The 15084-nt window shown below is 41.8% G+C and overlaps 1 protein-coding gene across 1 annotated transcript; it reads left to right on the top strand.

Annotated features, from left to right (window-relative positions):
• Positions 1-1733: 1733 nt before the first annotated feature.
• On the top strand, positions 1734-14293 carry aldh1l2 (aldehyde dehydrogenase 1 family, member L2). Its single transcript, XM_030768785.1, has 23 exons — positions 1734-1796; positions 3196-3340; positions 4843-5077; positions 5954-6119; positions 6364-6465; positions 7049-7138; positions 7813-7947; positions 8604-8729; positions 8833-8924; positions 9157-9304; positions 9466-9585; positions 9680-9807; positions 10351-10501; positions 10639-10709; positions 10891-10996; positions 11136-11223; positions 11505-11598; positions 11945-12044; positions 12162-12260; positions 12457-12622; positions 13001-13106; positions 13239-13438; positions 13767-14293. The coding sequence occupies exons 1-23, from the start codon at positions 1749-1751 to the stop codon at positions 13820-13822; spliced, it is 2772 nt and encodes a 923-aa protein (XP_030624645.1). The 5' UTR covers positions 1734-1748; the 3' UTR covers positions 13823-14293.
• The last annotated feature ends 791 nt before the right edge of the window (positions 14294-15084 follow it).

Raw genomic sequence — 15084 nt, 5'->3', positions numbered from 1 at the left:
GCACAATAAATCATTTTGTTCCCTGACATCTTTGCTCTCTATTGTTTGGTCTTACTCTTAATAGACTGTGTGTTAACCAGACCTCTTAGGGCACATTTTCAGTAAAGTACTTGTGAGTCCTAAAGTAGTTAGCAAATACTCAAATAATTCTGTAATAAACGTCACAATTTAGGGTTTACGTCATTGAACAAGTTGAATTGAAAGTGAAATTACTCTGGGTTACATGCAGACATCCAAAGACACATTTTCTCAGTAATTCCAGAGCCAAGCTTATGACATTGAAGTTTTTTTTCATGTCTGTTGTTTTGTATATGATTAGATATGAAACACCATCCTAACACATACAAAATACAGAAACAACCAGAATATACAGAGATACTAGATGTCAAAGATCATAGCCCCAAAGCTAAGAAGACTTGCACAATGTCAACACATAGATGGTATGTTTCATAAATCACAGAGAATATAATCTGTTTGCAGAAGCATGTTTTTATTAATGTATTTATGACACTTGGCTGGTCCTGCTCCAGAACATTTGAGGTACATGAGTGCAAAACCAAAACGTTAAAGGTTTTTTGTTGTTGTTGTTATTTGTTTTGTTTTTACACCCCGTCAGCAGGTTTATCAACCTTAACAGCTCTTTGGCTGTGATACAACCTTGTGAACTTTTGAACATAAAGATCCTGTCTATGGCAGTTTGGTGTGGCTGAGGATAGACCTTTGTTTGATTTTCTTGTGTCAACCCTATTTGGTTATAGGTCAGATGCAGCACTAAGAACAGGTGCAGTTTTTTGTGTATAAAAGCATGAGAGACAAGTATAAGTAGTATTAGTTGATCTGTTTCCCCCCTTCCTTTGTTGATCTAGAGAGAGCGGGAAATTCACTCACAGTTGTATTGTTAGTAATGTTTTCAAATGTATAGCCATATAATTATGTTTAAACACTTGTGTATCAGAGATAAGTAGATCTATATATATATATATATATATATATATATATATATATATATATGTATAAAAAAAATTTTAAATGTGCTAGATGTGATGAACAACTCGCTTAAGTCGAGTTGGGCGTCTCGTCGGAAGATCAAGAGCAACTGTGCTTTGCCCTAAAACTGGTGCACTATCCAGATGGAGCTATCCAGTACTAGTTTCGCACCGAAGTTCAATATCGGGGTCAGCACGTAGGTGCTTTCAGAAGAACAATTCTGATAGTGATAGTTTGGCCTTGGCAAATTGTGCATAGCGAGAGAGAGAGAGAGAGAGAGAGAGAGAGAGTGTTACAGCCATTTGCTCGTGTTTGCAAGGAGGCCGGCTGTCTGTTACTGTTACGCGCATACCATGGACATTGCGTAGCAACTACTGATCAGGACCCCGGGACTTCCTCCTAATTTCCGTTCTGCACTGGAGCCTAGAGCATAGCTTGCATCTACAAAACATATCATCAGACATCTGAGACATCAGACTGTTTATTCAGACGATTTACAAGCACTTTAAAGAAAAGATGTAGTCAGTATATAACTCCAACCGACGAATAAATCGCGGTGGGAGTGATATCGTGAACGCGCACGCACGATGCCTTGCCTCTGAATGATCTACGTCGGGTATAAACTGGATGTGGCAAGTCTGAACTGCTGCCACTGTGTCATATATTCAAAGGCAGGTGTGCGTCACCCGGAGCGCATAACCGCAGCACACGCCGGACCAATAATTTGATTTTTTAATTTTCAGCACTATACATCTGGCGCCATGTTGTGGACAGCTAACAGGATCATTAGGAAATTTTCCACAAGCTCTGTGAGTAGCGCTGACGGTTCATCTTTGTTACCCAGTCTCACTCGTGCTTCAAGCGAGTATGAATGAGAAAAGCAGTTATGCGAGATACATCACTAAATTGCTGATCACGGTCAATGAGAAGTAATTCATGATGGTGCACTCAGGGGAACCTTTCAAACATAACAGTACTATGTCTCCCCTTTAATGACTCGAACTATTAGCCTGTCAGTAAATGACATGCTCATTGTTTGACTGTTCAGTTTTACTTCGCTCATGAAATATCGTTGCATGCGCATGCAAAGTTGCTTGTGTACGATCTGCAGGCGTATAGCTAATAGATTTATACTTGAAATGTAGAGGGAAATTAACTCGCCACGTTGTGGTCGTACCATATGCGGTCGGATTACTTCCAGTGGACACCCCTTAAGCGAGTTGCATCAGCAAGACGCAAAAACCACTATGCATATTGGGTTATTGTCTATGTCAAGTTAAAGGGGGTTAAAGGACCCCAGACAGCTACTTGACAAAACTGAAGAAGCTATATCTGTAGTTTGCCAAAGGTTTACCGTCATCTTGGAATTGCTCTTTGAATTTATCCCGTGTCACGGCTGCAAAAATTGCAGGAAACATGTAAATTATGCACTTTCGCATCTTGTTTTTAAACGTTCAGCACATTATTCACAACCTGTATACGACCGTAGGTCACACGAACAACTGCTTTTATTCAATGTGCAGAAAACAAAAATCGCCTATCTATTTGCAGACGAATGTGGATCAGTGTTATAGTAAGTTTCACGCTTATCTTCACCGTCATAACGAAGTACTTAGGTTGGCCTCTGGAAAACTAGCCTACAGCGTTTGCTAGAGTGACTGCTAAATCCGGTTTTTGAACTCTCATACAGGTGTCTGGGATATTTATAGTAATAATCCATGACACCTCGTGAGACATGAAGTTGTGTAGTCATATACGATTGCTGTTGATAGGCACATTTTAATTCTCCCCTCTCGAGGATCATTTCTGTAACTTTCCAACCTTGGCGCTGCTATGATTTCTAGACTGCTGGATACATTACACCAGAGTAAGAGTGCGTAACATGACTCAAGTTACAAGCCACTATGTTTTGTAATGAGTAAAGAAACAATAATAGCAACTCATTTAATATGCTCCACAAAGAAAAAATAATCGTGAGACATTAATGTTAGGCTCTCCTGTAGACACATGTGCAATAACTACAGAACTACATTGAAATACAGGCTACATTTATAACTTAACTTGACGTATTACGGTAAGGGCAGAAAGCGAAACATAGAAAAAACTGCAGGTCCGTCCCAGTCCTTTTCTGATTGGACGATCTGATTTTTTGTTTTTTTCAGTTACATTCATTGAAAGTTAAACTTTTCTGCTTCTCATCTTACACAGACTTACTATCAAAATAAGCTGAAACTGGCCCTGATTGGCCAGAGCCTGTTTGGACAGGAAGTGTACACTAACCTTCGCCAGCAAGGCCACAAGGTGGTGGGTGTGTTCACTGTCCCTGATAAGGATGGCAAGGCAGACCCATTGGGTGAGTGACTAAATAAGGAACCTGATCTTTTTTTTTTTTCTTTTTTTTTTTTTGTGTCTTCCATACCCTTGGCCTGTCTTGTCAATGTAAGGAACCCTTTCTTATGCACTATTTCCAACTATGTAATTTAATCTTTTAAATTTGTGGAACATATTATGCCCATTACCCCTTTTAATGACCTCTGTTTGGATTTAAGATGATCTAAATGATTGAATCTCAGTGGAGTCCTCACAATAAACACTGTGTGTGTGTGTGTGTGTGTGTGTGAGAGAGAGAGAGAGAGTGAGAGAGAGAGAGAGAGAGAGAGAGAGAGAGAGAGAAAGAGTGTTTGTGTGAAGCTTGAACGGGAAGATCTATTAGGGGCATGTGTCCTGTTGGTCCTGTATAATAACCTCATTGTGTCAGCAGAGAGCAGAAAGAGGCAATGAGGTGAAAAGTCTTTGGATGGTCACATTCTCTGATGTGCGTTTGCAAAAGAGATTATCAGACCAAAACAAAACACGCACTCAAACACAGACACATACCTTTCATAACGTGCACAACATGCACTTTTTGTATTAAAAGGGTATTCACAAGCAGAGCTAAGACATACATAATTGTCATGAAAAAGAAATATGCCAACCAAAAGGTTAATTCAGACTCATAGAGAAATTCTAATGATTTTATTTACTTGTTGACATTCCTGAGTTTTTGGCCAGCTCTGAATTCTGCTTCGTGTTTGGTAAAAGCTTTCAGTGCTTCATGATTTCTTATTTTATCTTTGTTTTATGTGAGTTATGTGTCAGGACTGGAATGAAATATTTGTTAGACAACATGAACTTCAGCTTGAGGCTATATCCATTTTTGAAGATTCCACATTAAAAGCTGGACAGTTAAGGGTCAGATAGAGCTTGCTTTTACCCACGCAGCTTAACTTGTCCTCTTGTGACTTATGCTACTTCAGAATGTGTTTGTGCGTGTTTGTGTGTGTGTGTGTGTGTGTGTGTGTGTGTGTGTGTGTGTGCATGATGAGCAGGTGGATTCAGGTTTAGGTTTCATGTTTTACCCCAGGATAGCAGTAAGTCAAAGCCAGCCCTCATCCGGGTGAAACCGGGGAAAACTGGAGCTTCTCTCCGATATATCGACACAAACCCTGATAAAGATAAAACACATTCATTCCGTGTGTGTGTGTGTGTGTGTCTGTGAAGGGGGGGGGGGGGGGGGGGGGGGGGGGGGGGGGGGGGGGGGGGGGGGGGGGGGGGGGGGGGGGGTGCTGTGCACATGGAGACATGCAGGACAGAAAAGTATTAGAGAAATAACTTGTGAATAAGTTCATCTAAGCATCTGTTAAAGAAACATTAAGCAGCAGTATTTTTCATAGAAAACAATATGGTCAGAATATGAACATCTCAACAGTTTTGATCTCTTACATCTTGTCACAGCCAACAGTCTACTGAGAAAGTGTGTTGTTACTGCTATGATGTTGACTTAACTCTGGTCATGTGGCGTTTGACTGTCCCCAGCGGTAGCAGCGGAGAAGGACGGCACGCCGGTGTTTAAGTTCCCCCGGTGGCGTGTGAAGGGCAAGCCCATCCCTGAGGTTGTGGAAGCCTACAAGGCGGTGGGAGCGGAACTGAATGTCATGCCCTTCTGCTCCCAGTTCATCCCCATGAATGTTATTGACCACCCTAAACATGGCTCCATTATCTACCATCCCTCTCTCCTGCCCAAGCACAGAGGAGCTTCCGCCATCAACTGGTCAGTGTGTGGGGGAGGGTCGTAGCTCTGATGCGAATTTTTCCCTCTTTTTTGGTTTAATATGTGTCTAAAGAATTTGAATGATGGTCCTGCTCTGGTACTTCAACAGAGGTCTTTTTTTCCCTGTCTTCGACTTATTTCTGTGCTTTTAAAATTCTGGCTGGACCGAAAAAGTCAAACCTCGCAGAAAATTCATCAGAGTTTAATTAATTTTTGTTTTTCAATACACCAAGTAAACACAGTCTTGAAAATACAGCATTGTTTTTTCACACATAATTTTAGAAGTATAGGTGTTAATGGGTATACTCGCAAATGAACTCTCTGCATCTTTAGGAACCTTTACGCTGTAGGAAACAACAGTTTTAAACTTGCTCTATAATTCTGAGAGAGTTTCTCGCAAGGGCTTTGCAGTGTGTTTGTTGTAATATTTCATGTATCAGGAGCATCTAAGCCTCATTTGGGCATGGTTAATCAAATACCCCTAATGTATTTCTGATCAAAGTACTTGATTTTAGAGTGTTATGAGTGTATTTGAAAGTACTAGCATCAGGTTTCTGTTAAACCGGTGCTTGAACATGTTTTGTGGTGCTGTGTAGTTCCCTGATTGAACGTGTTTTGTGGTGCTGTGTAGTTCCCTGATTGAACGTGTTTTGTGGTGCTGTGTAGTTCCCTGATTGAACGTGTTTTGTGGTGCTGTGTAGTTCCCTGATTGAACGTGTTTTGTGGTGCTGTGTAGTTCCCTGATTGAACGTGTTTTGTGGTGCCGTGTAGGTCTCTGATTGACCGTGTTTTGTGGTGCTGTGTAGTTCTCTGATTGAACGTGTTTTGTGCTGCTGTGCGGATCTCTGATTGACCATATTTTGTGGTGCGCTGTAGGACGCTGATTGAAGGTGATAAGAAGGCAGGCTTCTCTATCTTCTGGGCGGATGATGGCTTGGACACTGGCCCCATCCTCCTGCAGAGGGAATGTGCTGTGGAACCTAATGATACTGTTGACACCCTTTACAACCGCTTCCTCTTCCCTGAGGGCATCAAAGCCATGGTAACCATAACAACCCGACTTCTGACTTCTCATCCTTTTCTGATCTCATGTTTTCATTTTGGCACACCATGTGTGAACAGAAACCTACCATGCTATTGTTTCCCACATTTAACCCTCCTGGCTGGTTCTGACAGTCTCTGTCATTGACTATAATTAGCATTACCCTAGTTATTACCTGTGAATATCAAATGGGTGATGTATCCTTACTCTTATGTTGACTGTGTTTTTGTGTGTCTGTTAAAAGGTGGAATCTGTGCAGCTCATAGCTGATGGCAAAGCTCCCAAGATCCCACAGCCTGAGGAAGGGGCCAGCTATGAGGGCATTCAGAAGAAGTCCAATGCTAAAGTATGACAGACATACACATCTGAGCAAACTTGTCTTTTTCTCAATGAGTAGTGTTGTGAAAATCATCTTGCCCCCTTCATAATTTAATTAAAACTAAAAAAGACTTGAACCGACTTAATTTTTGCATGTTTCCTATGAGAATTCATTTTGTGTCAGACTGTCTGTTTTTAATAAGATGTTTATAAAGTGTTTATATAATGCTCTAAATCAGACAGTGCACTGTGTTGTACACAAGTACCCTTACGGGATCTTAAATACACGTGCACACATTTGGAAAATTCCTGTCGTCCTCACAAACCTTCAGGGTTACTGTAGGGCAGTTCACTAGGGGGTGTGTGTGTGTGTTTTGGGGGTGGGGTACATTAAGGGGACAGGTGTTAGCATGCGTGCGTAAGCCAGGGAGTCTGCCAAGTCCTCATGGTGTAACGTTATTTTTGGTACCGGCTGAGTCCTCGTGGGTTGTGGCGCAGCCAACCAGCTACAATGTGAACCAGCTGCTGGAACTGTCCCTCGAAAATTATGAGAAGAGGGGAAGTAAGGGCAGCTATCACTCTCTCTCTCTCTCTCTCCCTTTTCTGTACAGGCAAACATGGGACAGCCAGCAGAAGCCATCCATAACTGGATCCGTGGCCATGATAAAGTTCCAGGAGCCTGGGCCGTCATTGATGGACAGGTGTGGTTTCAAAAAAAACGCACAGTCACATCTCACTCACACCTATTAGGTTTGTTTCCTCATCATTATACTCAGCAGTGATCTGAGTGTGATCAATTAAGAATACAGTTGTAAAAAAAAACATTATCCTAAACATTATTCGATACTTTTAAGACTTTTACACTTTTAAGTGATCTCAATATTCGAGGAAACCTGATACTCAGATCAGGCACTGATTCAATGAAGAGAGTATCTGCTTAATCAAATAAATAGAGAGAGTGTGGAAGCACATTGCTCCATCAGATGCAACACTCAGTTTGAATGATTGTGCCCTTCCACTTCATTAGTTGCATGTGTTACTCTCTGTGTACAAACAGAATGTACTGATAAGAAGCAGGGATGTTTCAGCTCTTTTAGAATACAGTAAACAGCTGCTTCTCAGACTCAGTCTTTGGGACTCATAGGAAAGTACGCTTTCTTGAGCTTTTTGTCTTCATTTAACTAATTAAGGGTGTGTTGAGCACTGGCGAAGACATAAAAGGTGTGATAACAAAGACAATAGTCAAATTAAACCTGTGCTCACATCTAAAATACACATCTATAGGGTGTCTTTCCTGGTCCTCACATTACATCACTGTGGAACTGTCCCTGCCTACTAACATGTATCTGTGTGTGTCTGTTTGTGTGTTCTCTAGGTGGTGACTCTGTATGGATCATCTTTGCTGAGTGGCTCTGCACCATCTGGCCAACCTGTAGAGGTGGAAGGAGCCAGTCAACCTGGATTAATTACCAACTCAGGCCTAGTGTTGTTTGGCACCGACGGGAAAGCAGTAAGACTCTCTCTCACTCACACAGACCTGCTCTACACTGACACCACCTGTCACCAACATTCACACACATATGTTTGTGAGATTCCAGTGGCAAAACAGTCTTTCACAACACGCTTGCTACTTGTTAGCTGTGCAGTCCAAGGGAACGATAGTTTATCAGCAGATAGCCCTGAAATTCCACTGTAGTGGCTGAAGTTGTTCGATATGATTAATCCAAATGTCAGTTTTATTATGCATCGCAACTGCAAAAATCTGATGATTAATTAACTCGATCTCCGTGTGATTATGTAACCCAAAGCTCAAAAGTAAGGTTCCCCTAGTGAAACCTTTCCCCCTGTAAGAAGAACCCTTTTGGAATCATTTTTTTTGTAAGGGTGAACAAAAGCTTAAAATGAATCAGAAATTGCTGGATTATAAATGTAAAATGTCACACATCAAAACATCAAAGACATTACAGATAGAATTATTAGACAAGCATCCCAAGTGTCAGCTGCATGAGTGTCACTGTTCACTAAAGCATATGATTTAGTGGTGACAGGTGTTATTACTGGCTGCACAGGAACAACCTAAAGTGAGGGGTCACTATCTTCTCATCTCACATATGTTAAAACATATCAAGTGTGTATGTTTCTACTCTCTGTGTCATGGCTGTGTAGCTTCAGGTGAAGAACCTGCAGTTTGAGGACGGAAAGATGATCCCTGCAGCCAAGTACTTCTCCTCAGGAGAGAGCGCCAGCGTGGAGCTCACCGAGGAGGAGCGGAAGATGGCCGAGGAGATCAGGGTGTGTATTAGAGAGACAGTGAGGGAATAAGAGAGTGAGCAGGTAAGAGAGGAAGAGATTGAATATGTCCACTCATTTTGTTTTCTTTGATTTTTTTCTTTAGGGGATCTGGAAAGGCATTTTGAGCAACGTTCCAGCGATTGAGGAGACGACTGATTTTTTCAAATCTGGAGCAGCGTCTATGGATGTTGTCCGGTGAGTTCGAGCCTCAGCCTAAACACTCGTTCTTTTAAAGTGCAAAAAATGAATGTCTTTTCCCTCTGCTAAGTCAACAATTCACTACATCTTTCTGTCCATTAACTTTATGCCGAGCAGATTTTGTCTGTAGTTTTGTGGTGTTGAATTGTGTGTTTTGCTGAATAGTGATTTTAGTTGAACTGTGAGAGGCTTTGAGAGTCGCTGAAGTGTGTTGAATCCCGTTGGTTAGGTTGGTGGAGGAGATTAAGCAGAAGTGTGGGGGTGTGGAACTGCAGAACGAAGATGTTTACATGGCCACCACGTTCCAGGATTTTATCCAGATGTTTGTGCGTCGCCTCCGTGGAGAGGATCAGGAGGAGGAACTGGTTATTGATTATGTAAGTCTCTCTCTCTCTCTCTCTTTCTCTCTCTCTCTCTCTCTCATCTCATTACTCTGTCCATGAAATGCTTCTTTTTAACAATACATATGATTAGGACACTTCTTATTCAGTGAAATGTTTTTTTCGTACTATCATGCTTTTGTCATCTCTGTTTCTAGGCAACTAAAGATGTGAATAACATGAGCCTGAAGATGCCGTACCAGTGTTTTGTCAACGGAAGGTTTGAAGATGCGGAAAACGGAAAGACCTACGACACTGTGAATCCCACAGATGGCTCAGTGAGTCCTCGCCACTCACACACACCTTCACACACACACAAAACATTCACACCCCTTCCTGCGCAAACGCACACGTCTTTCCTCTCTCCTGTAGGTCATCTGTAAAGTCGCCTATGCCTCAGTGGCGGACGTTGACCGTGCAGTGAGCGCAGCTAAAGAGGCATTTGAGAATGGACCCTGGGGCAAAATGAATCCTCGTGACCGAGGCAGGCTGCTCTACAAGTACGTTCTGTTACTGCCATTACCTTACAGTACCGAGCGGGACCTTGCAGAGAACTGAAAACTGACAATACCAGTTACACAGCACTGTGTTAGTAAACAGAATGCAGCTGTTTTCAGTGAAGTGAAGACATAGTGAATTATAAATATGCAGAGGTAGGCTGCAGAGTTTGTGTAAGTGGACTACAGTTTTTTTTTTTCCCCAAACACGTCAGTTTCTGAACATGTTTATCCTGTCTCAGCATTTCCATCTGTATTTTCTTGCCAACAGTCATGCAACAGCCACAGTCAGACATTTAAAAGGGACCGATGAAAATAAATCCACTTGTCATTTACAACGATTTTTCTATAGATAATAACATAAACAATAACAAGATCACTAACAGTGACCTCGATGAAGTTTACTCTGAGCAGGTCAAAATCCTAGTTCATCTACAGATCACCTCTGGAATATTAAAGCATTGAACATAGTCATTCAGAATATCCCATTCTCAGTGTACACACACACAAACACACACACATATTGATGACTGTCTTTGTCTGCAGTCTAGCTGACTTAATGGAGCAGCATCAGGAGGAACTGGCCACCATTGAGGCCATTGACTCAGGTGCTGTGTACACTCTGGCCCTCAAGACTCACGTGGGCATGTCCATTCAGACCTTCAGATACTTCGCTGGCTGGTGTGACAAGATCCAGGTGTGTGTGTGTGTGTGTGTGCACGTGCAGTCCTTCCTAGTGTGAATGTAGTGTTTCACAGGTCTATGGTACACTTTTCAGAATCTCTTTTTGTGTTATTTGCTATTAATGACAAGTCGCTGCTTGTGTACCCACAGGGCACGACGATACCAATCAATCAGGCCCGGCCCAATCGCAATCTGACCTTTACTAAGAAAGAACCTCTTGGGTGAGTGTGAGTGTGTTTCCATAAGTGTGTCTTTAAATGTCAGCGTGTAACCACTCTTATGGTGAGTTCTCTTTCTTTGAGTAATTTTGTAGTGTATCTGCATGTATATTGCTAATGTCTATTTTCTCTCAGTTGTTGTGTGTGCATGTGTGTGTACTAATGTGTATTTTCTCTTTGTTAGCGTATGTGCCATTGTGATTCCCTGGAATTACCCTCTGATGATGTTAGCCTGGAAGAGTGCAGCATGTCTGGCAGCTGGAAACACCCTTGTCCTGAAACCTGCACAGGTAGTGCACGCATACACGCGGTGCCTCAAATATAACAGCTCTCTGCACCCACACACACGCATTCACGTCCACACGCTGCGTATGCAAGTACACACACAAACGCAGGTAAAAAGAAGATATTGTCTGCCCCTTCGTCCAGGTGACTCCTCTGACTGCGCTGAAGTTTGCAGAGCTGACTGTGAAAGCCGGCATTCCTAAAGGTGTTATCAACATTCTACCTGGATCAGGTAAACACGCTGCTACTCACCACTTCTGCAGGTCACTACTCAAGGCTCTTCAGTCATCATAACCCTGCTTCCTCTTTTTCCATTACTCTCCCTGAAATGCATATTCAAATCAAAACGCAATAAGACTTTCTGTGTCCTGGTATTCCATAGCAGATACAAACCCTTAGAGTTCTAAAAGGGAACTGGCCACAACTAAATTGGGATGGAAAGGGGACAAAATGGCAGGAACAGTTACAGACTGGGAATAAACTGTGGAGAATAACTAATTCCTGCTGTCTCAGGTGGCCTGGTTGGACAGAGGTTGTCTGATCATCCTGACATTCGTAAACTGGGCTTCACTGGTTCTACCCCTATTGGCAAGCAGATCATGAAGAGGTAATGTCAGCACGACTCGTAACGGAGTGAAACATAAGGCGTCCTCTTGATGCTCAGGCTTCCTTAATTATATTATCCCCGGTGATATTAGCAAGGGTGTATTACGATAACAACAGTGCCGTTTGAGAATTTGTTCTCAGTATGTCTTCTGTACACACTGTACTGAGTGTTTGTTCTCAGTTTGTCTTCTGTACACACTGTACTGAGTGTTTGTTCTCAGTTTGTCTTCTGTACACACTGTACTGAGTGTTTGTTCTCAGTTTGTCTTCTGTATACACTGCACTGAGTGTTTGTTCTCAGTTTATCCTCTGTATACACTGCACTGAGTGTTTGTGCGCTCTTGCAGCTGTGCAGTGAGTAATTTGAAGAAAGTCTCCCTGGAGCTTGGTGGTAAATCCCCCCTCATCATCTTCAGTGACTGTGACATGGACAAAGCAGTGAGAATGGTGAGAGAAAGAGAAAACTCAGATTTCTGCTTCATGGCATAGCCAACCAACTAGTCAGTTCCCAACGTGTCTGACTTTCTTTGTTTGTATATGTGCGTGTGTTGTGTGTCCCTGCAGGGTATGAGTTCTGTGTTCTTCAACAAGGGAGAGAACTGCATTGCAGCAGGACGGCTGTTTGTGGAAGAATCCATACATGACGAGTATATTAGTAGAGTGGTGGGTATCACAGTGAGGGCAAACAGAGACAAAAGGCAAAGGAATTCAGTCTCACCAGAACAATAATCATTTTAATAGAACTGTTTTCAGTAACGTCTAAAATACTGTCAAGAGATTCCACTACGTTAACAAGACTATGAGGGCTTTTTTTTCCACAGAGGCTTGTACACACTGTTAAAAGCAGTCCATTTTGTAGGTAGCGGAGATTAAGAAGATGAAGATAGGAGACCCAATTGACCGGTCTACAGATCATGGTCCCCAGAACCACAAAGCTCACCTGGACAAACTGGTGGAATACTGTGAGATCGGAGTGAAAGAGGGGGCCACACTCGTTTACGGGGGCCGACAGGTTGACAGACCAGGTGAGCTCATTCTCCTCTTTCCCTGCTTTTTTCTACTGAAATACTCCAGTGAACATATCTTATGTCAGCAAAGCCTGGGAAGTATCTGTGCATGAGATAAGTCAGGTTAGTCCAGTTTTAGTGAGAGAACATTTGTATGAAAATTCAAAGTGCCTGCCTGTCGGAATTTTACATAACACCCATATATAGATCAGATCAAACAAGTCCAAAGAGAGAGAGAGAGTTTTAGAACTTACCTGACACTTCAGTTATTTAATAATATAAACTATTATGTAAGTTAGTTTTAGTTGTTATCATCAGTTGTTATTAATGATAATGTCTCTTACAGCGGCTTTTGATTACAGCCGTCTTTGTGTGTGTGTGTGTGTCTGCCCACAGGGTATTTCATGGAGCCAACAGTGTTTACAAATGTGGAAGATCACATGTTCATTGCCAAAGAGGAGTCCTTCGGCCCCATCATGGTAGTGTCCAAATTTAAGGATGGGTGAGTTCCTCTCTCAAATACATTTCCCCAATAGTAATGTGACAGAGAACGATCATTTAGACTTGCTGTAAACACACTAAAATGGCTTTCTCCTAATCTCTTTTTTCTCTCTCTCTCCACCTCTCACAACAGTGATGTAGATGGTGTTCTGAGCAGAGCAAATGACACCGAGTTTGGCCTGGCCTCCGGCGTTTTTACTCGAGACATTAACAAAGCCATGTATGTGAGTGAGAGACTGGAGGCCGGAACGGTGTTTGTCAACACCTACAACAAGACCGACGTGGCCGCGCCCTTCGGTGGCTTCAAACAGTCAGGCTTCGGCAAGGACCTGGGTGAGTGGGCATCTCGCAAGCACCGAGTTTATTAGTCTTCATTCGATACTTTGTCTTTAAATGTTTGTCCTTTTATGCCCGTAAGTGTATAATCTGCTACCTAATTCACTGGAACCTCAAAACAAATGCAAGATTTATTTTAATTTGCACTCAGTATTTCTCGTTATTATATACAGTGATGATTATCATAGACATGCATTTCATGTTTATAATGCAGTTTATAGTAACTTTTATAATCCGGTCAGGATGTGGTCAGATTCTAATTTTAAATGCAAAATAAAATACTGATCCATATTGCATTTGTGTATTGATCTGTATTTCCTTTCAGGTGAGGAAGCGCTTCACGAGTACCTCCGTACCAAAGCCGTGACAGTGGAATACTGAAAGGGAAAAGATCCTGGCTGAACTCTGGGATCGGCTGCTAATAAGTCACTCTGACTGAAGTCGATCAGGTTGATTTTGCGTCTTGTCTCTGGACTGGCTAGGAGTGGTGTTGACAGACGCATCTTCTGCCGCAAATATTCTGACGTGCCTACGTTTTTTATCACTCCGTTTTGGAAGTATGTTTTTTTGCTTAAAGGAATATGAGTTGATCTCCCATCCCCAAGCAGATGGGAAAAAAAAATAACACACTTCATAATGATTTGTTCATAATGGGTAGTTTGAGGCCACCTAACATAAAGCTGTCTGTATAGTAAGTATTCAGTCACCCTGGAGCAATTACAGTATTACAGAATTCTAATTTAATCACAGAATTTTAATCTTTCATATCTGCTTATCAAAAAAAAGTGTCTTTTTATCACTTCTATTATTTAGCTTGTATGTGCATAGATCCCGTTTTAAAGTAGCATACTTGTAAATATTTTATTAGCAAATCAGAAAAATAAAACTTTCATATATTTTGACTTTGCATTCCAAATAATTAGGAAAATAATTAATGTGATGTTATTAACCGGTCACTGTTAAATACACTCTCAACCACGGTGAGTTTTTTTTTTTTTTAAGAAAATGAAAAGTGAGGAAAATAAAGACCAATTGGGAGCAGCTCTTTATATAGCACAGGTACAAAAGCTGACAGGAAACCCACGCCAGCACAGTCTGTCTGTCTTGTCCATCTCCCCTCTTCAGATTAGAGAAGAGAACAGAATAGGAGTCACCCTTAATTAAGAATGAGGGACACTGCATAAATGTCAGTTTGTTTCTTTGTGTATGGGAAAGCACAAGAAGTAGATATGCACTGCGTCTTAAATCAGGATTAGGGTAATCACAGGCCAGATTGTAGCTGGAATACATCCCTAAAGCTTATGTATAAGCTTAATGCATCCTGAACCACACCGCACATACACACTCATATTTTTACACACACACACACCAAGGCATAAAGCCAGTTTGCTTTCAGATAGAGTTTAATGTGCCAAATCCTATGCAGGGTAGCATGAGGCCAAATAGGTATTCTATCTCCACAGTGCGAATCAGAGTTTTACTACCATGTCTGTTATGGACCTGGTGGGTGGCTGTGTACATACACTCAGATCAGTGTTACCCAGATGATGTGATACGCTGAAATAAAAATGTTCTCACTTGTCACTTTATGTTATGTTGAAGCTGAACACTGCCATCAGTTGGACTGAAGGCCTGAAGCTGTA

This window comes from Chanos chanos, chromosome 1 (assembly GCF_902362185.1).
Source record: "Chanos chanos chromosome 1, fChaCha1.1, whole genome shotgun sequence".
Classification (NCBI taxonomy): Eukaryota; Metazoa; Chordata; class Actinopteri; order Gonorynchiformes; family Chanidae; genus Chanos; species Chanos chanos.
Note: the sequence above shows the minus strand (reverse complement) of the source record. Positions and strands in the feature narration are given on the sequence as shown.

Bases quoted from the DNA above. Each gene is read 5' to 3' on its own strand.
- aldh1l2 (XM_030768785.1), top strand. From the start codon at position 1,749: ATGTTGTGGACAGCTAACAGGATCATTAGGAAATTTTCCACAAGCTCT. The intron at 3,341-4,842 runs GTGAGTGACTAA...GACTGTCCCCAG, and splicing joins TGGCAAGGCAGACCCATTGG to CGGTAGCAGCGGAGAAGGAC. The intron at 6,120-6,363 runs GTAACCATAACA...GTCTGTTAAAAG, and splicing joins CTGAGGGCATCAAAGCCATG to GTGGAATCTGTGCAGCTCAT.